At 43.7% G+C, this 25,000-nt stretch overlaps 1 protein-coding gene across 2 annotated transcripts in view; it reads left to right on the top strand.

The window, feature by feature from the left end:
- LOC143295013 (KICSTOR complex protein SZT2-like) overlaps nucleotides 1-25,000 on the top strand; it is a 157,514-nt gene that overhangs the window by 119,811 nt on the left and 12,703 nt on the right. The window contains exons 53-64 of one of the 2 annotated variants that reach the window (XM_076606548.1): nucleotides 1-96; nucleotides 1,227-1,357; nucleotides 2,434-2,607; nucleotides 4,707-4,992; nucleotides 7,011-7,093; nucleotides 8,590-8,763; nucleotides 9,682-9,726; nucleotides 18,062-18,384; nucleotides 20,962-21,133; nucleotides 22,884-23,097; nucleotides 23,991-24,112; nucleotides 24,509-24,896. The exon at nucleotides 1-96 is cut by the window's left edge and continues 70 nt beyond it. In XM_076606548.1, coding sequence (XP_076462663.1) covers nucleotides 1-96; nucleotides 1,227-1,357; nucleotides 2,434-2,607; nucleotides 4,707-4,992; nucleotides 7,011-7,093; nucleotides 8,590-8,763; nucleotides 9,682-9,726; nucleotides 18,062-18,384; nucleotides 20,962-21,133; nucleotides 22,884-23,097; nucleotides 23,991-24,112; nucleotides 24,509-24,896 — 2,208 coding nt within the window. Of the gene's footprint in view, nucleotides 97-1,226; nucleotides 1,358-2,433; nucleotides 2,608-4,706; nucleotides 4,993-7,010; nucleotides 7,094-8,589; nucleotides 8,764-9,681; nucleotides 9,727-18,061; nucleotides 18,385-20,961; nucleotides 21,134-22,883; nucleotides 23,098-23,990; nucleotides 24,113-24,508; nucleotides 24,912-25,000 lie in introns of both variants that reach the window. The other variant, XM_076606549.1, reaches the window with a different exon arrangement.

Below are 25,000 nucleotides of genomic sequence, written 5' to 3'. Positions count from 1 at the left end.
TGGTGGCCAGGGAACATGAATTATGGAACATCACTGTGGTCCCTGACTCGTCCGACTACCAGGCCATCAAGATACCCACGCAGGCTGATCTGAAAGGTGTGTGTGTGTGTGCTCGCGTGCGTTGGCTTGCGCTTGCAAGCGTGCATATGTGCCTGTGTGTTCCTAAATTCAAGTTTTGCATAAGCAGTCACATGTCTTTTTTTTTTCGCTGAAAACTGTATGACCAAAAAAAAATGCTGTTTGGTAATGGGAGTTGGTGCATTTGGGTATTGTCGTATGCTACAATGTGTTGAGAATAGTTTGTGTGCTTTTTTTTTTCTTTTACCTGAATGTTTTCCTTATACATGGCAATATGTACAGACAGTACACAGTAACTGTGGACATTTTTTTTTTTTTTTTTTTTTAAAACTTTTGTTTTGACTCACTCCAGACGAATAGTTTTCTCCCTTGCTTTTCCCCACAGACAACCCATTTGTTAGTGTCAGGGAAAAAAATCACAGAAATACAAAACATAAAGTAACTGAATGAAACTCACTGTACTTGAACCACTGACCCCTCTCCTCATGTCGTGTGAACGCCCACCCCCCTCCCTCTTCACTGCTCTCAGAAGCTGAGTCACTGTCAGTATCTTCTTGCTGGTAGCTTTCTTCACTGCAGATACTTTATTCAATGTCTTCATCATCCTCGTTGATGTCGAAGCCTTCAATTTGAAGCATTTCAGTCACTTCAGCAGGAGTAAAAAGCCGCTGTTGTGATCTAGTTTGCTCCAAAAAATTTTCACTTGTATCGTTTGCGACACCATTTTCGATATGTATGCAGATTAGCTTGTCATGTGGGGTGCTGAACTCGCTGGCTCACTGGCGAGTGTGTTGTTACGGAATCTCATGAAGAAACTTTCCATTCCACCCTTGACATGTTCGCAATGCCCGGTGTAGCTGCGATTGTTATACTACCCCATGAGGAAAACGTGGGAACATTTTTAATTGTCGCAGCCGCTATAGTGTTCCATCATCTGGAACACTACCTTATGTCAGGAACGCTGTAGCGTTCCATCGTCCGGAGTGAGTTGAAGGGTTACATTTTTCCTGTCTGAATGTTCATCTTTTTCTGTTTTGGGCATGTACATTGTGATCCAGGAAACTTGTACCAGCTATTCATTTATTTTCAACAAAACGTGTTCATCTGTTAAAGCATACAGTAAAGTCTTTTGAATTTGAATTTGTCAGCCTATCAGAGTGGCCTGAAGTTCCATCCTAAAGTGGGTGACCTCACCAGGGACAAGGAGGCCTCATCGGGGATGAACCAGACCTTTGTTCCCAGGCAGAAGCTGCTGGTGATGTTTGTGATGGATAAAAAGGTGAGGCTCCTTTTCCCTGGGAGTGCCCCTTGATGGGGAGTGGGCTGGTGTTGGGGAGTGTTTGATGTGTGTGTCTGTGTGTGTGTGTGTGTCTGTGTGTGTGTTCCTGTATGTTTTGTGTCTGACTGACATGTTATTGTAAAGCGCTTTGAGAGTTTTGATATTGCTGTATAAATTATTTCATACTGTTATTGTTATCATTTTAAAGAAATAGGTATGTTAGTATTATTATTATTATTGTTATTGTTATTATTATTATCATCATTATTATTGTTATCATTGTTATCATTATTATTGTTATTTTTATTTTTTTTAATATATATTTTTTTATATTTGGAGTGCTTGATGCTGGGAGTGTCTAGTAGTGTTTTGGATGGGTTTGGTCTGGGGAGTAATTTGTATTGGAAGTGTTTGGGGGGTTGGGGAGTGTTTTAGGTCTTAAGAGTGTTTTCAGAGTGTTTGGGAAAGTTGTTTGTTGTTATCAACCTGTATTTTTATTTGTATTTCATTTTACCACAACAGATTTCTCTGTGTGAAATTTGGGCTGCTCTCCCCAGGGAGAGCACATCGCTACACTACAGTGCCACCCATTTTTTTTGTATTTTTGAAATTCGGGCTGCTCTCCCCAGGGAGAGCACATCGCTACACTACAGCGCCACCCATTTTTTTTGTATTTTTTCCTGTGTGCAGTTTTATTTGTTTTTCCCTATCGAAGTGGATTTTTTCTACAGAATTTTGCCAGGAACAACCCTTTTGTTGCCGTGGGTTCTTTTACGTGCAGTAAGTGCATGCTGTACACGGGACCTCGGTTTATTGTCTCATCCAAATGACTAGCTTCCAGACCACCACTCAAGGTCTAGTGGAGGGGGAGAAAATATCAGCGGCTGAGCTGTGATTCGAAACCAGCGCGTTCAGATTCTCTCGCTTCCTACGTGGACGCGTTACCTCTAGGCCATCACTATATATCCAAGATGATAGCAAACAAACTTGATTTATGTCGGGCACGTAAAGCAGATAAGCGTCTCAACCGTTCTGCCGCCTTCCTCCTCACGGATGTGCGATGGCTGTGGTTTCAGCTGGTGGTGTACATGTACAACTTTGCCAGCGACGTGACGTCGGGCGTGGACAAGATGGTGAGGCGGCTGGTGAACTGGCACAATGCCCGCTCCCAGGTCCTGTACAGCATCCTGCACCAGAAGATGGGCCTTTTCCACCACAGCTACTTTGAGAAACTCTACGCCAATGTCATGGTGAGGGGCTTGGAGGGGGAAGGGGGTGGGCGGGGAGTGGGGGGGGCTGGACGGGGGTGTTCTTTTTCAGGGGCACAAGGGGAAGGAGGTTGGGTGTGGGTGGAGGGAAGGGGGGGGGGTTGGCACTCTACGTTATAAATGTATTCACAAATCTGCCCCTTCGTATCTCTGTGGCTGCCTTCACCTCTACACTCCATCTCGCTCTCTACGACCGGCTTTGGATCCACTCTGTTTACACATACCCAGATTCAAACAGTCCACTGTTGGCTGCCATTCTTTCTCTGTCTCTGCACCTTGTAATTGGAATGAACTTCCTCTTTCGCTATGTCAGGTCTCCACACTCAGCTCTTTCAAGTCTGGCCTTAAAACCCAAATAGCCTCCCTTCCCTGCCTCTTCCTTGTCTTCAGTTTTTTCCATTTTAGAATTATGCATGCATTTGAATGACTGGTGTGATAACGCTTTGATTTGTCTCTGCACAAGATTCAGTGCAAAATAGATATAATCATTATTATTATTATTATATATTCCTGTGCATTTTAACTTGATTAAGAATTTACATGGCCTGAGGGAGAGGTGGTTGAATTGGTCTTTTTAACATTGTTTTCATTTACCTTTTGGCATTTTTTTTTTTTTTTAGTGTCTCTGACTTGTTTTAAGATTTAACGGGTATTCAGCCCTGAAATGGAATCGTTGCTGTCAACTGTGGTGTAAGCAACATGATTTTTATTTGATTTCAAGTACATGGATAACCTCTTGCATAGGCTCGCAAGCATGTGTGTCTTTTGTGTGTGTGTGTGTGTGTGTGAGTGTGTGTGTGTGTGTGAGTGTGTGCTTACATGTATTTGATGTACACACATTTGTGTTAGCACTCATGCACACACTCATGTACATACATGCACACACACACACACATTGTGCTATGTTCGTGTGGAGGGTGGTGGGGGGTGGAGGGGGGAGGAATCAGCAGGGATGGGCAGTCTGATTTAAAGAAAAGGTGTGTGTGTGTTTTGGGTGGTTGGTGAGGGTTCTGACTTACATGCTGCTGTCAAAGAATGTGATGATGTAGAAAATGAGAAAGCTTGCATCGGACGACTGTTTGCAGAAAGGGTGTGTTGGGATAACATGTTCACTGACGGCAGGAAGGCTTACATGAATATAAAACATTGATCAGACTAATCAGTGTAAGGGAGTGGATTGATAATGGGATCCTGGGAATTAGAGATTTTATGGATGAACATGGACGTTCTCGTAAGCATTGTACAAACAAATTACCTGTTGAATGATAGGGTTATTTGAGCTTTTAGAAAACACCAAGAAAGATAGATTCAAGGCTGGACATAGCATATGTTAAAAACAACAAAAAACACATGGAAAACACGGCATGTGTTTGCATTTTTGAATGGTGATAAGATGTCTGGATCGTTAACCTTTGGTAAGCAGCTTATTCATTACGAGTTTGCAGATGATTTAAAAACAGATACAGCTTATATAATGATTATACCAGTATTTATACCCTAGCTTACGGATGAGGTATGAAGAGTGAAAAAGCAACAACAAAACTGCTGTGCCAGTTTCTGGTAATGTGGTTATTCATATTGTAATGTGAACAGTTTGTATCAACCAGCTGTATCCCATTATTACCAATCCATGTCATGTTAATTTCATTCATTTTGTTGTTGTATTTTGTTACTGTGTATCCATGTATTGAAAATTATAAATGACAGAAAAACATGATTGATAAAACTTACATAATATGGGCTCTAACGAAGAGAATATGAAAAAAACATACATAACACACATTATAGATGCACACTCACACACATACAGTAACTAACACACACACTCACACACACACACACACACACACACACACACACACACACACACACACAGACTCACACACGGAGACTCACACACACACACACACACACACACACACACACACACACACACACACACACACACCCTCCAAAACACGATACAGCTCTTCGCCAGTCATTTAGCAACATCCACAGCAACACACACACATTACTCGAAAACCACATCCCAACACCACCAGCTTGAATCCTGCACTGCTCTGTTTGTCCTCGGTTCTTAGACTGAAGCAACCCAGGATTCAAATCCCTACATGCACTCGACGGGCGACATCGACAACCTGATCCGATACTCGGCGCCCCCCCGGGAAGTGATCCGTCGACACAGCAGCATGACTGCCCAGTCGCGTAGCATCTCCCGCGTGCTGAACCAGTACCGGCCGTTCGACGACACCTACAAGAACCTGAAGCCGGCCAGGCCCATGCACAGGACTGTGAACGGCAGCCTGGGTGATCACGTGGCTCGTCACGGCATGCAGTCCCAGGACATCCGATCCCGATACCGCAAAGGTGAAACGATGCGATGGAGGGTGGGGTGGGGGACCAAGTGGGGTTAGGGAGGGTGTGTGGGGGACTGGGGGGGGGGGGGTAGGGAGGGTGTGTGGGGGTAGGGGGGGTAGGGAGGGTGTGTGGGGGTGGGGGTGGGGGACCAGGTGGGGGAGTTAGGGAGGGTGTGTGGGGTGGGGGACTGGGGGGGGGGGGGGGGGTTAGGGTGTGTGGGGGTGGGGGGGGACCGAGGGGGTTAGGGAGGGTGTGTGGGGGTGGGGTGGGGGACAGGAGGGGGGGGGCTTTGGAAGGGTGTGTGGGGGTGGGGTGGGGGACCAGGAGGGGGGGGGGGTTAGGGAGGGTGTGTGGGGGTGAGGTGGGGGTCAGGGAGGGTGTGTCCTGTCCTGTTAGTAAGGGTTTGTTCTGTCACCGTGATAACGTTAATGTTCCTTTTGTTTCAAGTACAAGGACGTTGTTTTCCGGGGTGACTCTGCCTTTCAGGAAATACCTTTTTATTTCAGTTTCTGAAGGAGTTCAGTCTTTTTGACTTGGTTTATGTCGACCTGAGTTCACTGTGGCATTGGACCTATATTAGGAAAAGCCAAGGTGAGGCTGGGCATGTGGAATTCAGTATGAATAGTGAGTTGGATGTTAATAAAAAGTTGGGAATAGCATAAACAAATGAAAAAAAAAGAAAAAGAATGGTGGACACTTAGTCTACCTTCACGACTAAGCAATGATTGTCATCAGTGGTGGGCTTCGAAGCCAAGGTGGTGTCCAAAGTACGTTAAATCAGAACAGGCACTACTGAACACCACTGAAATGACTCAGCAGCAGTGCAGAATCTCCTCTGGTGTGTAGTCTCCTGGTGACCTACCATCGATGTTTCCCAGTGGACTTTGGATGCTGGGACTGTGACAGATGAACTGTGGTGTGGCTGTGTATGGGGGACTCGAAATGAGCAGTGTGGGAGTAATGCTACTGAAACGATGCAAATTATAGGGCAGCAAAAAAAAAAAAAAAAAAGGAAAGGATTGCGGGTTAAAACCCCTTGAAAATGCTTAATAGCCAAAAAAAGCGTTAGACGAGACAGAGCGAAAACCTGACAAGATGGCGTGGAGAGCCTTGGCCAAAGGAATGATTCAGCGCTTATAGCTGTTAGAGGTGTTTGATTGGCTAAGAGCGGGCCAGACTAAGAGGGGCGTCTTTTCACTGTTAGCTGCGCGAAATTTGGCCAAACAGAGCAAACCATAGGCCTAGTTTGCATCAGTTTGACATGGTAAGTATATGTAAACACCAAACATGGAGTATAATACAAACTCCTCCTACTGCCTTAAGACGGAGTTCTTAGCCCATTGTGACATCACTGATGACATCAAAAGAAGGGAAATGACTCTGGAAGGCTGAAAATTCACACAATTGATTTGGAGTAGTATATCTCCAGACAGTTTTTCTCAGTTTGGGGCTGATTGTTCTGAATACTGATTTAAGACTTGAAACACCACACTTTCGCCTGTGGAGGAATTTTGTTTAATGTCCCGTCACACATATCGGTCCCTGGCATTCATTCAAGGGTTAATGGAGCTGTGGTACAGATGGGCGCAATAGCCGAGTGATTAAAGCGTTGGACTTTCAATCTGAGGGTCCCGGGTTCGAATCACGGTGACAGCGCCTGGTGGGTAAAGGGTGGAGATTTTTCCAATCTCCCAGGTCAACATATGTGCAGACCTGCTAGTGCCTGAACCCACTTCGTGTGTAAACGCATGCAGAAGATCAAATACGCACGTTAAAGATCCTGTAATCCCTGTCAGCGTTCGGTGGGTTATGGAAACAAGAACATACCCAGCATGCACACCCCCGAAAGCGGAGTATGGCTGCCTACATGGCGGGGTAAAAATGGTCATACACGTAAAAACCCACTCGTGAACATGCGAGTGAACGTGGGAGTTGCAGCCCATAAACACAGAAGAAGAAGAAGAAGAATGAGCTGTGGTACCAGATGCATCAGACAGATGTGTGTAATGTTGGATGGCTGTGTGCAGATGCCGAGAGGATGATGAAGCTGCAGCAGATCTACCTCAACTGGCTGCAGAAAAGTGCCTCCAACCCCAACTCTCCTGTCTCTGTGAGTTCATCAGGGTTGATGCATTTAAGAATGTGTGTGTGTGTTTAGTGTGTATGTGTATGTGTGTGTGTGTGTGTGTGTGTGCGTGTGTGTGTGTTCAACTGGCTGCAGAAAAGTGCCTCCAATCCCATCTTCCCTGTCTGTGTGAGTTCGTCAGAGTTATGCATTTAAGAATGTGTGTGTGTGTATGTGTGTGTGTGTGTGTGTGTTTTGTGTGTATGTGTGTGTGTATGTGTGTGTGTGTGTGTTCAGCTAGCTGCATAAAAGTGCCTCCAATCCCATCTTCCCTGTCTCTGTCAGAGTTATGCATTTAAGAACGTGTGTGTGGTAGTCTTCAGTTTTAACGTCTTCCACTTTAAGTGATATTAGACGGAAAAAAAAAAATGTGTGTGTGTTTCTGTGTATGTGTGTCTGATGTGTGTGTGTCTTAGCATGAATGTATGCATTTGCGTGCATGTTCGTATATGTATGTGTGAGCGAGTGCGTATGCATGTTTACATGTGTATGCTTGGCATAATACTATTTGAAAGTTTGCTTTTGTACACACGCACACCTACACACACAAACACACACATGACCCACACTCAATATACAAGATAAGAAAGAAATGGAGATCAATCAAGATGATTTTATTTTAAACCTTGAAAAGGCCAGAAAATGTTTGCAGTGTTCAGAACTTCTAGCAGTTTTGAACATTTTAAGTCATTCGATTTGCTATGATTGGTTCAGCGTGTATATTCCAGACTTCTGTAAACTTAGTTGTTTTTTTTTCCTGAATTTAATGATTTATTTACAGACTTGTTTTGTGTCAGTTACATTTGATTTTAAGAATAAATTTTTTGTTTTCATAATATCTGTTTTGAAGAGCAAGGTGGCGGAATGGTTAAGAGGCTTATGTGCTGCTACAGTCTTCGTGAGGGTGTGGGTTTGAATCCCACTCTTGCCCTTTCAAGTTTGACTGGAAAATCAAACTGAGCATCTGGTCATTCGGATGAGATGATAAACCAAGGTCTCATTTGCAGCATGCGCTTGGTGCACTGACAAAGAACCCATGGCAAAATTCTGTTCAAGAAATCCACTCTGATAGGTACACAAATATAGATATGCATGTGCTTTGTGTTTAGCTTTTTTCAGGCATCTGCTTAGCAGATGTGGTGTAGCGTATATGAGTTTGTCGGAAAGCGTTGATGCCTCTTTGAGAAACTGAAACTGAATTGATCTGGTTGTTTTTTTTGTTTTTTGTTGTTGTTTTTTTGTGGTTTTTTTGGTTTTTTGATTGTTTTTTTCATTTATAGTCTTTTTCAGGATATGGTACATAAAGTCACGTGAGCCCATTTGTAATATCTCTTCAGTAAATGTGAAGTGAAGTTTTAATACTGATCTGTTTATTTACTTGTTTTCTGTATGGTGAAAACATTTGCTCAATATGTTTTCCTTCATGGATGGACAGGAGGAACAAATGTGCAAGGGAGATAAACATGGTTTTGTGGACACAGGAGGAGTACATGGACCTGCTCAAGCAGTCATCCCGGCTGTTCCACTACTGTGCCACCCCCCTCCTCTTCTGCCAGAAGTGGCGCAAAACCTTCCTCAAGCGGAATTACCTGGTGAAGACCGCGCCTGCTCCTCCCCCACCCACCCCAGAGAGAGAGACTGTCACCACCAAGTCTGTAAGTATTATCATTATTATTATTGACGCATTCTGTAAGTAATGATAATGATGATAATTGTGTCATTCATTTCACTTTTGTGAAGCCAGCAGTCGGTAAAGGAATTATTATTGTAAAATGAGAGTTAGAGATAAGTCTGTGAGTGTGTCGCTGGTATTGCCTTTGCGAAGGCAGCAGTCGGTAAAGGAATTATGATTGTAAAACAAGGGGAGTTCAAGACTTAGGTCTCGTTGAGATCAAGTATGTTGGCTGTGTGGGTTGGTGTAATGATTAGAGTTTTATTTCTTAGTGATAATAGTATGGCTAGCAAAAAGGCTTATTTTTACCCACATGTTTACCACACACACGTTTTTGTCATGTCAAAATCATGTTTGCGAATTTCAGCTGGCAGCTTACAGTTACTGTGACAGACAAATGTGTGTGTTGTTTTAAGTAAGCTTTCTCCATGACAAGCATTCTGTGCCACTGACACTGGGGTGTGCGTCTGTCTGCCAGTCACATGCTGATGTCCTCATGACACATTACTGATGCTTGTGTCTATGGAATTTATTTGGTATTGTAACCAGCTTTCAGTGCCTTTTCCCCCCACATAATTGGGTCTAAGCTTTCTGGGTCAAACATATTCCAGGCATGTGTTGCTTATTTGATTTTTTGTTTTTGTTTTATAAAAGCAGATAAGGTGTAGTTCACATGCTTTGGTGCCCTCCTTGAAACTGAAATCGGAACTCAGTGCTTGTGACAGATTAAACTAGTCACTTCTGACAGCACACTCTTTGGCTTGTCATGGCAGATAAGGCTTTTTGTATGGATATGGACATGATTTCATAGCATCTGTGTTTGTGAATTACATAGCTTGTTGACACGCACACCATGCGCATGTGCACATGTATTGCTATGGACGGCTCTTTTCTTCTCCAGCCAGCCTTCCCTACTCTGCTGACTGTTCCTTCTCAGTCTTCTGATGTGAGTTTGTGTGTGTGTGTGTGTGTGTGTGTGTGTGTGTGTGTGTGTGTGTGTGCTTTTGCATGTATATAACATTCATATGTAAATGTAACTGTAGTTTTTGTTCATGTGTAGTAATAGAAGTAGTCTTCAGTTTTACATTTTTCAACTTTCAGTAATATTAGCTGGGGGAAGGAAAGGGGGGGATATTGGATTGGTTTGTGGTGTTTGAATTGGGGTTTGGTTTGAGAGGAAAGGGAGTAAAGAAGTAGTTGCATAAATCTCTTGTGGAAAAGTATGAAACATTGTTAGTAACTCTTTCTATACAAAGGTACGCCATAGCATACTTCATGTTTACAATGCTTTGTTACTGTGGTATGCTATAGTGTACTGTGATTTTAAAATTTGTAGTTCATAGATTAACGGTTCTGTGTGAAACTAAATGGCACAGCTCTGTTCTACAGTCACCCAAAAGTGCACCTGTACTTTTATTGTGGCTGAAAATGCCTTTGTTTGAGTACAGTACATGCGAGCGTACAGTCACCCTTCTCGCTCGCTTGTTAACATGATGGCGTCTCTGCCAACTTCGGCAAATACTGTGGCTCAAAGTCGAACGCAAACTGATTCTATAGTGGATATCCACTGTTCATATGCATTTGCCAATTCAATTGCTACAATTAGGAAGTGTCTATAGTTACAAAAGACCACATTTGTAAAAATTTCTATTATATAAGAAAAACTCACCCTCTTTGTGTCAGTTGTGAGAAAAACTTATTTTTTTCAAAATATGATAAATTGGTCAATAATTAAGTGAGTGCTTTGAAACTTTGCAGAATGTTAGTCCTTTTCATTCTTTATGTTGTCACAAAATTTCACAGCTGTATGTAACTGTTTTTGTTTTGTTTTGTTTTTTTTTAGATATTTTTCTTGTAACATAAACAAACAGCCAGTACAGAGAGTATAATGAAGGAAGTCATCAGGCAGTATAGAATGAGTGAAAACTGTGAGAAAAGTTTCAGTTTCAGTTTCAGTAGCTCAAGGAGGCGTCACTGCGTTCGGACAAATCCATATACGCTACACCACATCTGTGAGAAAAGCATCAAACAACTGAAAGAAATATCCAGCAGGCCTTTTGCAATATCAGACAATGAATTCAGAATAATGAATCAATATGATTTTTCTTGGAGAAAAAAGGTAACAATGATTAAAAGTCTGATACTTGGTTATTTCGTGGCTGCTAGAAAAAGGCTTTCCGCATAAATATTTACATGTACGCGGAATATTGTGAGGAAAGCATTCATTGTTGTTTTGTTATGAATGTATCAAATTCAATAAAGTATTTGGTTTATTCATATTTTGTAAATTATTAGTAGTGATTAGAATCCTATATTTGGTGTGTGCATCTCCTTATCTGTGTGATTTTGCATGTAATCACACATCAAAAAGGCATCCTAGTGTTAAGACTGATGTGCATGCCGGTCTCTTGACCTAAGTAATCTAGACGTCTGTAATCTAGCCTTTTTTTTTATACTGTTAAATCTAGCCCTTTTTTAATTTTTTATACTGTTACTGTTATTGTTGATCGTAGGGCTGAGGAAGTGCCTTTATACTGCCATTTCTTCAAGAGTTTTTTGGAGGAACAGTGCATGATGTGAAAAGTATGTGAATTGCTTAAAAACAACGAGAAACAAAATTTACTGGAGACAGAGCTGAAGAGTTAAAAACCACTGAAGAGTGTAGGGTGTAGTGAATGCCTTGTGAGGCAATGTAAGGAAAAGGGAAAGAACTCCAGCAGGGCATCAGGCCAGCATGGAGTCCATTCAGCAGCTAAGTCCACAGAAGATGATCAGTCATATAAGTCTGTGGAGAAAACTTGACAGTCCGATGTGTAAAGCATTGGAGTGCCAGAAAAAAACAATTGTTTGTCAGTTATTGCTGGTACTGGAGGCGTAGGTGTTGACAGGATCAGACAATATACATCTGATGATCAGAGATAAGTTTGCTTTGGTGCCCACTGTTATTTCTACATTAAAAAAAAAAAAATTATCAAAATACATAATGTTGTGTGTGAGAACAGCAAAAACTGGAAAAAAACATTGGAAAGAACACTTTGCATCATGCCTGTCTCTTCCCATTTCTTTGTTGTTCACATTCAGACTGGTTTCATGCGGTGGAAATAAAACCAGGCACATGGCATTGTTCTCTTTCTTTCTTTCTAATTCTAAAGTCGGTTCTTGTATGACACCAGGGTTGTCTTGGACACTGGGCTTGGTCTGTTTGTAGCAGGTAGTCTGTTACCAGTTTGCTGGTAGAGAGAGAGAGAGAGAAAGAAAAACCGTTAATTCTATACAGAGTCTGTGCTGTTTGTTTCTGCAGCAGATCGGAGTCAGACTTCAGCCACTTAGTAATCGTCCACTAGAAGCGAGAGAATTCTAGTGCTGATTGGAATCCGGCATGCTAGTCGCATGTTCGGATCTTTATTCTCCGACTAGGAAGCGAGAGAATTGAGCTCGCTGGATGGAATCACGGCTCAGTCGCCAATATTTTCTCCACCTCCACTAGACCTTGACTGGTGGCCTGGACGCTAGTCATTCGGATGAGGTGATAAACGGACATCCTGTGTGCAGCATGCGCTTTGCACACACAAGAGAACTCACGGCAACGAAAGGGTTGTACCTGGCAAAATTCTGTAGAAAAATCCACTTCAATAGGAAAACAAATAAAAAACTAACAAACCTGCATGCAGGAAAAAATACAAAAAAAAATGGGTGGTGCTCTCAGTATAGTGACACGCTGTCCCTGGGGAGAGCAGCCCGAATTTCACACAGAGAAGTCTGTTGTGACAAGAAAGAGTAATACAATACAATACAATACAGCTGTCTATACTGTTTGGACGTCTTCCAGCCAGCTATGATCAGGGAATGCTGCTGGTGGGAAAACAGCGAACTCTGACCCCATGACTGTTGAACCCTGGTGAAAGGAGATGGGTGTGGCAGAAGTTTGAAGTGCAGTCACTACTTTCTGTGTGTGTTTCAGTGATATCACTGTCAGCCATGTCTCATCGTGTCACAGTCCTTCACATTGCAGTGGAAAAACCATTGATCATACAGCTCTTTACTTTGCTGTTGACCCAACTGTAAGCTTATGTCAGTCTCTGGTGTGAGCCAGGTTGACCGTGGTGTAACTGATTTTGCTGAACAAAAATGATGTCATCCCAACAGGAAGACATCCAGACAAAGAATGGTGACTGTCATCCTGACCTGCAAGGTCTGTCTACTCTTACCTCCATGAGGTGACAGCCCTTCACTGATGTCTTGACCTGTAAGGTCTGTGACAGCCCTTCACTGATGTCTTGACCTGTAAGGTCTGTGACAGCCTTTCACTCACTGATGTCTTGACCTGTAAGGTCTGTGACAGCCCTTCACTGATGTCCTGACCTGTAAGGTCTGTCTACTCTTACCTCCGTGTGGTGACAGCCCTTCACTGATGTCCTGACCTGTAAGGTCTGTCTACTCTTACCTCGGTGAGGTGACAGCCCTTCACTGATGTCCTGACCTGTAAGGTCTGTGACAGCCCTTCACTGACATCCTGACCTGTAAGGTCTGTCTATTCTTACCTCGGTGAGGTGACAGCCCTTCACTGAAGTCCTGACCTGTAAGGTCTGTCTTGTCTCAGTGAGATGACAGCCCTTCACTGAAGTCCTGACCTGTAAGGTCTGTCTTGTCTCAGTGAGATGACAGCCCTTCACTGAAGTCCTGACCTGTAAGGTCTGTCTTGTCTCAGTGAGATGACAGCCCTTCACTGACATCCTGACCTGTAAGGTTTGTCTTACCTCAGTGAGGTGACAGCCCTTCACTGACATCCTGACCTGTAATGTCTTACTTAACTCAGTGAGGTGACAGCCCTTCACTGACATCCTGACCTTTAAGCTCTGTCTTCCCTCAGTGAGGTGACAGCCCTTCACTGACATCCTGATCTGTAAGCTCTGTCTAACCTCAGTGAGGGGACAGCCCTTCACTGACATCCTGACCTGTAAGCTCTGTCTAACCTCAGTGAGGGGACAGCCCTTCACTGACATCCTGACCTGTAAGCTCTGTCTAACCTCAGTGAGGGGACAGCCCTTCATTGATGAGCATACTAGTCAGCAGATGTCAAGGGATTAAACACTGTGATTAAGAGCTAGGTGAAAACAGTTACAAGACTGTGCAGGCGGTTCTCTTATTTCTGTAGTCATGTTTGGTAGAGTCCAGAAATAGTCTTTTGTATTTGGGATTTAAAATTTTTTTTTAATTATTATTATTATTATTATTTTAGCTGTTTAGCTGTTCTGTTGTTTGAAAGGGTGAACAATAATGGAAAGTCACGTTTATGGTTGTCATTAGTCTGTTTTTCTTTTGTCAGTCTTTGTTGATGTGTGAAGACTTTGTTTTGATTGTTTTTTTTAAGTATATGATTTGGACTAGAGGATCATTTCTTTTCTTCTTTTTTCTTAAAAAGAAAAGCATGAAGCAGTAATAAACACTGAGAAATGTAAGTGGGTTTGTGAAGTACAGCTTTGTAAACATGTGAAATTTGTTTTTTCCTAAGTTCATTTCTAGTAAACACTGAACAACCAGATGGTTTGTTTGTTCACACAAAAGCCATTCACATAAAAATCAGCAAAAGGTTCATTTGTGTGTATGTGTCACTTGTGTGTTGAGGGGGGCTGTGTGTGTGTGTGTGTGTGTGTGTGTGTGTGTGTGTGCGTGTGTGCGTGCCCGTGTGTCACTGTTTGTTAGTCACTGTGTGTGTGTGTGTGTGTGTATGCGTGCACATGCATGTATGTATATTATAGGTATTATATGTATTAGTATGGAATTCAGTTTCGCAGAGTAGGTGTTGGTTAAGCCTGCTTGTAAGCTGTGGAGAGGACATTGTTCAGTCTGTGAACAGTGACTGTCAGAGGGATACAGGAGGGCCTGTTGAAAGTTGTGGGAGAACATTACATTATCCCAACAATGGATATTAGTCCTGATAGGGGCTTTTGCCACCACCACGCCCCCCCAGCCCCTCCCCCAGTCCCCCCCCCCCCCCCCCCAACCCCCCAAACACCCCCCCCCCCCATGCTCCCCATATCCTTTCCAGTTCAGTTGGGTTGACCATTGTCCACACGTTGGATGTACTGGCCAGGAGCTGTGTTACTTAGCCTTTAGATGATATGTGATCTGTAAGAATGTCTGTACACATGTAAATATGCATTTTTCTGTTCTTTGCGATGGTGGTCGAATCATTATAGTGTATGTGTGTGTGTGTGTGTGTATGTGTCTCTGTGTGTGTATGTGTGTGTGTGAACTATTTATATAATATATATTCATGTTTTACTTGCTATGATTTTACATGTAAAAATGTAAACGTTTTATGCTGAATTTCTTCTTGTAATGATGTCTCTTTTATAGGCATGATGTTTTTTAGATTAATTATAATTCTTCGGTGGGTGAGTGTGTGTGTGTGGGTGTGTGTTTGTGTGCAAATGTGTGTATGCGTGTGTGCAAATGTGTGTGTATGTGACCAAAGACAATATTCTGGTTTTTGACAGGACAATAAAGACCTATTGTGATTGTGAAGATTGACGGTCGTGGCCAGCACACTGTCCTGACATTGGGCATGACTTGTTGGGTTGGAAGGGTGGAACAGGGGGCAGGGGGGGATGGGGTGAGGGGGGTGCCTCAATGAAAGCTATGTGGAGAGTGGTGCCCCTTCACTGAGTGCTGGTTTTCAGTGTCATGAACATCATGAAGCAGTGTGAAGGGCTGGTTGATGATAATGATAATTGACATTTCTATTGCGTGTTTCTATAGAAATACTGCTCAAAGCGCTTTACATTTCTTCATTTGTTACAGGGAGTTTACAAAGAGTTTATTTTGGGATGTGAAGTGCTGTTTTTGTGTACTTTTATCTTCCCAGCCAGTTTAGAACAGTGAATTTCTGTACCTGTGTATGGACGAAAGACCAGTCTTGAGTCCTGAGTTCCTGTGGCACACAGATGTAAATCAGCTCGCTATGTGCTGGTATTGGTTCACCATTGTCGTCTTTCCAAACGCCTGTTTTATATCCTTGATAGCAGTGAGGTACACGGCCTCTCTTCGCTGAACTCTGCTGGAATCTGCTGATGCGTTTGTGATTACACAGTCTGTGCTGTTTGGTGTGAACAAGCTGGGTTTTTTTTGGGTTTTTTTTTTTATCGCGTCAGCCTTTGTGTCATCTGTGAGAGCGAAACATTGTGTTTTGTGTGCTGAGTGTTTTTCCTTCATGTTGGGCACAGCAGTGCTTGTTTCAAGGAAGGAAAAAGAAGTTTATAACGAAACACAGCCTGCGTTCTTGTCAAGTATGACATTCCAGTAATAAGTTGGAAGTTGTTTGTTTGACATTTAAAAGTACCTTGAGTTAGTTGATTGTTGAAAAAACTGTCCATTTGGAAATTCGGTTGATTAAATAATCATTGTTCATGCTTAACCAGTAGAGTGCCTATAAGACGTCAGCAGACGTCCTACAAAAAGTATTGTCATAGTGCCTAGAAGAGGTCCACTGACATCCTGTGTATGTTCTGATTTTTCCTTCATTGGAGTTTGGTTCAGTTCACATAAACAGACTCTGAACAGTTAGTTTGATGTGTCTGGATTATAAAAATACTATTTAAATGAACATTCATCAGGTAGAAGACCCCTTTCTACTGGATAATAATTTGCTAACTGACCACGTGATACACGCGTAGAAAAGGGCGTTGCATCATGTGCAACAAAATGCGTTGAAAACCGTGTCCATTAAAGCAGTTAGTCACAAGTCAGCAGATTTACACAATTCTGAAAGCTGTGCTTGTGGTTCTGGACAGATTTTGCGATGGAGAAGGATCTCTCTTGTCTGATGATTGGTTTGAAAATGAAGGTGATTGACAATGACAGTAACGAAACTGACAGCCCCATTTTATGGTAATTCAGTCCATCTGTCCAATCAGACAGCTTTTTTTGACCAAGTGGCTGTGACTGACAGAATACGAGCAGTGAGCGTTGGAAGAATGTGAAGAGAGGGAGAGGAGTGATGTAAGACGATAGGTCGAATGTCAGTCAGAGTTCATGAAGGGGGCATGGCTTTTAGGAATGAGTGTGCTCACATTTCAATGCAGATTATAGGATCGGCAACCGCCAAGGTTCCACAATTTTCACGAAACACAGGGTGGAAACATGCACTGGTCGTGAAACACGTGCTTTTTGTTTTTCACGCTTTTTTTGCTGAATCAGATGGTTGACTTGTTTGAAGAAGTGGCAAGCTGGATGCACAGCAGACGCTTTAATCGGTCCATGTGCAACTTGAAAGGAGTGAATGTCATCAAAGAACTTTACCTTCTCACTCCCAAATGCTCTTAGCTGTCAAAAAGCTTGCCAGCTCAGTTTCTGAGATGGTGATTGACCTTTTACGTTGACTTTACCTACCTTTGTCATTGTTGGGACAGTGATTTACTTACATGTCTGCACGAGCTGTGATTTATTTTTATAAACTTATAGCCTGTTTTAGTTTACTCTACAGGAATAATCTGACAATAGGCATGCTATTTCTTGCTGTATTTTGTTTCTTTTCTTTATAGATGTTATTATGTAGAGGTAGAAATAAGACTTTTTTGTTGCTTAAAAATCATTATCTTGACTTTACATGCCTGAACAGTTATCTACAATCAACCTAATTGGGTAAGGGAGCCCAGAAGCAGAATCTACACTCATTTTTCTTCACAAAAACGTTTACTTTCTTTCTGTATCACCCATAGCTTTTGTGCTGGAATTTTTTGTGATTTATTACTTCGGAATCCTCAAAATTCCCTGGCAAGGGGAGAGCACCTTTTAAAAAAAATTTTTTATTTTTTACAAAATTCAATGCCACTGAACTGGTTAATCATTTGTGTCATATGTTACCTAAACAGTATTTGAGAATCACAGTCATTCAGTATGAGTAATTAAAGACATGAAATGTTAAGTTGACATAAACCTCACATGCAACAATCACACTCATAGACATATTTGTATATTCCTATTATATAAAGTGTTCTTTGATGTGTCAATACATTGTTAATTTTTTCATGTGATCCTATTGATCATTTAGACATGTACATGTCTTTGAAATGCATGTTTCATATTCAATGTGAGCATGAGCAACAGGACCATATATGAATTTCTCTTTGGAGGTAATAAACTTGATTGATTTGATTTGACACACATTGATCACAGTTAGAGAACAGACAAAATAAAACCAGCATACTGTAATGAGACACTGTAGACTCCCACAAAACGTGTACCACCTACACATGTCCCCACTACCTGTGTTGTTGAAGCGGTCCCGACACAGTTCCGGTGCATCCGTCACCAGCCAGAGAACGCGTCGGTCCGACAGCCAGGACGCAGGACGCGCCAAGAGACCCCCCACCACCGACCCCTCCCCCACCCCCACCACTGCTGCTGCTCCGTCCTCCACTGGTGCTGCCGCCGCTGCTGCTACAGGGTCTTCCGCCTCTTCCGGCGGCGGAGGTGTGGATCAGGGGGTGGAGGAGGCCTGGTACCAGGCCATGTGTCAGAACTTCCTCCACCAGTACCGCAACTACCTGGTGTCCGAGTTCGGCTTCATCTGCATCAACGTGCAGCCCAACATGACGAAAAGGTGGGCCGTCCTCTGGGTGGGGTGGGGTGGAGAGAGTGTGTTAGGAAAGGGGTGATGATCGATACAGGTGCAATAAGTGGGGGTGTGGGGGTGGTGATGGGTTGGGGTGGGAGTAGAGAGGGGGGGGGGGGGGGGTGAGAGAAACAGGAAGCTGGTGGGGGTGGAGTGGGATGAAGGTGATTGTGGGAGAGGTTGGTGGTGCATGGAGCAGCATCCAAAACGGGGGACAGGGCTGACAGTTTTTGTGTGTATGGAGGAAGAGAGAGGGAGAGAGAAATCGAAATCGAAACTTTTTCTTTGAGGGAAAAGGAATAGGTACTTATCGGCCTGTTTTCATCCTACCCTCATAAAGAAAACGTATAAACTAATCTAGGAAATGCAAAAGAAAAATAAAAGTGGGAAAAAATACATACACATCGTTTGGCAACAACAACAGTAACAAATAAATGTCATAGAAAATACACAATTTTCCACAAAATAACGTAGTATGCATATGTGTGAAGGAGAGCAGGAGGGAAGTAGGTAAGGAAGGAAGAGATACTAAGAAGGAGAGAGAGGAAAAACTGTTGAGAGAGAGAGGGGGGAAAGAAGGAAGGAGGGAGGAGGAAAGGAGATAGACAAGGATATTGAGAATACATCATTTGTTTTTCAGTTTCAGTAATTTCAAGGATTCGTAGAACTTAGCTCTGACATTAGATGTTCATGATATAGTCTTTTGAAGACACTGAAACTGGAGTTTACATCAAGAGAGAGAGAGAGAGAGAACGAACGAACGAACGAACGAAATTGTTTTAATGAACTTTGGCCATGGACCACAATTCAAAACCAGGGGACTGGGGGTGGGCATGGGAAGGGGTATTATAACACTTGAATAGATGACACAATATCATAATATTCATGGACTTGACATTAATTCTACTTAATTAGGTCTGAGTATATGATTTCTCCTTTTGAGAGAGAGAGAGAGAGAGAGCACAGCTGCATGACAGTGGTTGTCTGTGGAAGGATGAGGACTCGGTGGTAATAGTGGTGGCAGTAAAGATGTAGGAAGTGCTGTAGAGTTGTAGATTGGGGTGGTGGTGGTGATGATGATATGGTGAAGTCCATGGTAGTGATGACAATGAAATGAAAATGACATTGATGACTCTTTCAACATGACATTGTAAAAGGTGATGACACTGTCAGCAAGATGACACCATTGACATGACACTGGCAGTGAAGACGATGATGACGTCAGTGAAGATATAGATGACACTGTCAGTGAAGATGATGATGACACTGGCAGTGAAGACAATGATGACACTGGCAGTGAAGATGATGAAGACACTGTCAGTGAAGATAATGATGACATTGATGACACTGTCAGTGAAGATATTGATGACACTGTCAGTGAAGATGATGATGACATTGATGACACTGGCAGTGAAGATGATGATGACACTGTCAGTGAAGATAATGATGACATTGATGACACTGTCAGTGAAGATGATGATGACATTGATGACACTGTCAGTGAAGATAATGATGACATTGATGACACCGAGTGTCAGTGAAGATGATGATGACATTGGTGACACTGTCAGTGAAGATAATGATGACACTGTCAGTGAAGATGATGAAGACACTGTCAGTGAAGATAATGATGACACTGTCAGTGAAGATGATTATGACATTGATGACACTGTCAGTGAAGATGTATCAGTGAAGATAATGATGACACTGTCAGTGAAGATGATGAAGACACTGTCAGTGAAGATGATGATGACATGGATGACACTGTCAGTGAAGATGTAGATGACACTGTCAGTGAAGATGTCGATGACACTGTCAGTGAAGCTGACGATGACACTGTCAGTGAAGATAGGGATGACACTGTCAGTGAAGGTAAGGATGACACTGTCAGTGAAGATGACGATGACACTGTCAGTGAAGATAGGGATGACACTGTCAGTGAAGGTAAGGATGACACTGTCAGTGAAGATAATGATGACTGTCAGTGAAGATAATGATGACACTGTCAGTGAAGATAATGATGTCTGTCAGTGAAGATGATGATGACACTGGCAGTGAAAACGAAGGTGACTTTGTCAGTGAAGATGATGGTGACACTGTCAATAAAGACGATGATGACAGTGATGACACTGTCCGTGAAGATGATGAAGACATTGATGACACTGTCAGTGAAGGCGTGAAGATGATGATGACACTGTCAGTGAAGACGATGATGACATTGATGACACTGTCAGTGAAGACGATGATGACATTGATGACACTGTCAGTGAAGACGATGAAGACACTGGCAGTTGAGACAAAGACACTGGCAGCTGAGACGATGATGACACTGTCAGTGAAGACGATGAAGACATTGATGACACTGTCAGTGAAGACTATGATGACATTGATGACACTGTCAGTGAAGACGATGATGACATTGATGACACTGTCAGTGAAGACGATGAAGACACTGGCAGTTGAGACGATGATGACACTGTCAGTGAAGACGATGATGACAGAGAAGACGATGACGACATTAAAAGACAACACTTGACGCTGACGACACTGACCTGGGTGCCTCAGGGCGGGGCAGAGCGCCAAGAGGAAGGAGGAACCACGGGGCCACATGACCGTCAACCTGCACAAGACGTTGGCCAGCGGCATCATCCTCATGGAGCTCAGTCTGCGCAGCAAGTTCTTCGTCCTCAACATGTTCGTCCTTGACTACCTGCAGCTGGGCATCAGCAACCATGACGTGAGGGGGGGGTGGGGGGGGGGGCGGCGTGTTGGGAGGGAGGGGTTGGGTGGGTGGGGGGTGGTGGTGGGTTGGGTTGGTTTGGGTTGTGTTGGATAGCGTTGTGTCGTGGTGTGTTGGATGGTGTTGTGTTGTGTTGTTTTGGATGGTGTTGGGTTGTGTTGGATAGTGTCATGTTGTATTGGATTGTATTGTGTTGTATGGTATTGTATTGTGTTGTGTTGTATGGTATTGCATTATATGGTATTGTATTGTGTTGTAAATTGCATTATGTGGTATTGTATTGTGTTGTATGGTATTGTATAGTGTTGTGTTGAATGGTATGGTCTGGTATAGTATGGTCTGGTCTGGTATAGTCTGGTCTGGTAAAGAATTTGTATGATATTGTGTTGTGTTGTTTTTATCTTCTTTGTCACACCAGATTTCTCCGTGTGAAATTCAGGCTGGTTTTCTCCTGGAGGGTGCAGCACCACCTTTTTTTCTTTTCTTTTTTTTTCTCCTGTCTGCATGTGTACCTGTTTTACTATCAAAGTGACTTTTCTTTCACTGAATTTTACCAGGGAAAACCTCTTTATTTCCAGTTTTTTTTCCCCTAAAAAAAAAAAAAAAAATGGAGATAAGGGGATCTCCGTTTATCATCTCATCCAGAGGACTAGTACCCAGAGCACCATTCCATAGGGGACTGGAACCCTTGAACACTAACTTCGTAATCTGGTGTATTATCATGATGCCACAGTTTCAACTGGTGGTGGGGTGTTCTGTCATTCAGTGGTTGTGAGATCAGGTGAATACCCATCTTGAATGAAAAAGTATGTTGCAGAGTTGTTTGCTGTATCTCAGTTTTGTTGATCAACAGGTGTCTGTGTTCATGAACGGTGTCTTTTTGTACTTGTGTGTGTGTGTGTTGATGTTGGCTGTCTTGTTGCGTCTATGGGTTAGAACTTTCTTTCTTTCTTTCTTTCTTTCTCCCTGTCTGTTTCATTCATAGTGCACACATGTACACACACACACACACACACACACACACACACACACACACACACACACACACACACACACCCACACCACACTCACATACACACACACACACACACACACACACACACACACACACACTCACAAATACACTACACACACACACACACACATACTCTTTCTCTGTCTGTCTGTCCTGTCTGTCTGTCTGTCTCTTTCTCTCTCTCTCTCTCTCTCTCTCTCTCTCTCTCTCTCTCCCCCTCATTCTCTCTCACACACATATACCCATCCACACACACACACACACACACTCCCTTTTTCTCTTACACATCTACCCGCTCCACCACACATCGTAACTGCAATGACGCAATCAGCGTCCGCATGAACAACAGCAGATGCTCCCCCTCTCTCTCTCTCTCTCTCTCTCTCTCTCACACACACACACACACACACACACACACACACACATATATACACTCCCCACCCACACACACACCCACACATACACACCCACACCACCCTCCAACACACGCACACATACATCCCTCCCCCCCCCCCACACACACACCCACAGACACCCACACAGCAGATACTCTCTCTCTCACACACACACTCACACACACACACACACACACACACACACACACACACACACACACACACTCACACACACACACAAACCCCCCAAAAAAAACAACAACAAAAAAACAAAACTGCTCACCACCATACAAAGTTAAAACGGCGATGACACGACCAGTGTTCCACCAAACGACAGATGCAGCTGCTGTTTGTGGACGAGTGCGAGAAGTACAAGGACCTGATCCACGTGCACTCCTTCGCCCATGACTTCCACCTGCGCACCATCAACGACTACCTGCAGGGAAACACCTCCATCCTGCCACCCGACTTCCACATCACGGACTTCCTCTCGGACTACCTCAAGATCTACCCCATCCCTCCCAGCTTTGCCCGGAACTGTCTGGCTCAGGGTAAGGAGGAGAAAGTTTTCTCTCTCTGTCTCTCTCTCTCTCTCTCACACACACACACACACACACACACACACACACACACATACACTCCCCACCCACACACACACCCACACATACACACCCACACCACCCTCCAACAAATGCACACATACACCCCCCACACATACACCCACCCACAGACACCCACACAGCAGATGCTCTCTCTCTCTCACACACACTCACACACACACACACGCACACACACACACAAACCCCCCCCAAAAAACAACAAAAAACAAAACCACGCACCACCATACAAAGTTAAAACGGCGATGACACAACCAGTGTTCCAGTGGAGATATGTTCAGTGAGAATACAAAGGGGAAAGGTTGATTGATGGTACAGTGGGTATGGGTTTACTGTGGATGCTGGTTCACTGGGACTTCCTTCTCAGGATAATGAAGAGTGTGTGTTCTTGGAGGTTTCCTTGACCCACCAGGATGTATTACCTAAGTCTAGCCTCATGTAGGGTGGGGTTATTTGGCCTTGTTGTAGACAGGACAGGTTCACTGACTGAACAAACTGCTACAATACAGGATGACTGATTGAGAAAGAGTGCACACATTCCAGCTTGTGGTCATCATCATTTCATGTGAGAGAATGCAGATTCTACAGTGGAATGATCTGCTGGAGTGATGATGGCGGGTGGCTGATGTGGGTGAGGGTGTTGATGATGAGGACAATGTAGTTGATGATGTGGATGAGGTGGGTGTTGATGTGGATGCTGGTGATGAGGAGGGTGATGTGGATGAGGATGATCATGATATGGGTGATGATATGGGTTGTGATGACGGCATTGATGACAGCGACAATGACAATGGTAATGACGATGGTGGTGATGTGGATTATTTCAGAGAGTGCGGTGATTCGTGACTTGCCATGCCCTGGCCCACAGCTGTTTGATTACATGCGTACCCAGGGTCGTCAGTTTGGCATGGATGTCTTCCGCATGAGTCCTCTGGACGTGGTGGAGTCGGTGAGCTCACCCTCTTCTCCTCTGTCTCTCTCTGTCTGTCGTGTGGGTCGATGGCCTTCACAATTAAAATATTTATCATTGTCCTTGTCTCTCTGTCTGACTCTGTCTTGCCGTCTCTGTCTCTGTCTTTTTGTCTCAAATAAAGGACTGCCTCATGACGTAGATGGGGTTTCTAGCTATGAATAGAATCTAGAAAGATTCCCCAAGCTAAAGCTACCAGTGTTTTTGTCAACAAACTGAATGCAAACCAGGGAAAAGTCAGAATATTTTGATGACGAGTTATCTCGTCATTGTGGCAGCGAAGTTATCTCATCATATAGGCAGACTAGGGGTTAAAACTTTGAATATGAATAAAATTTTTTTCAATTTAACAAGTGGGTCGACTTTGAATTGCAGGACTACTGCTTCATCAAGCAGGATGAGTTCGCCTTGGTTCAAATCCGGGAGCCGGACGTACCGGGCCGAGTCGGGGGGGAGGGGCTGGCACCCGGGGCCCAGCGGTCAGAAGAAACGGCAGCAGTAGTGGCAGTGGTGGCAGGGTCAGCAGACGTGGAGCTGGATGGCTACAACGTGACACTGATCATCACGCAGGACGGGGCCCGCGGGCTGACTGCAGCGGGGGTGGGTGAGGGGGGTGAGGCGGAGGTCCTGCGGCTCAAGTTTTTCGTGGTGCTGACCAGGCTGAAGGACATCCACCCCAAGCGCACGCTGGAGAAGAAGTTTGGTGACTTCCGCACTTCCTCTTCCGCGTCCGTGACTTCTGCTGCTGCTGCTGCTGCCATGGGTCAGAATCATTCAGGTGGGGGGGTGGGTGTGGGGTGGGTGGAGGGGGGGGTTGTGTGTCTTTGTTGTGTGTGTTGGGTGGGTGGAGGGGTGGTGGGGTGTGTG

Source organism: Babylonia areolata, chromosome 20 (genome assembly GCF_041734735.1).
Source record: "Babylonia areolata isolate BAREFJ2019XMU chromosome 20, ASM4173473v1, whole genome shotgun sequence".
NCBI lineage: Eukaryota > Metazoa > Mollusca > Gastropoda > Neogastropoda > Buccinidae > Babylonia > Babylonia areolata.
Note: the sequence above shows the minus strand (reverse complement) of the source record. Positions and strands in the feature narration are given on the sequence as shown.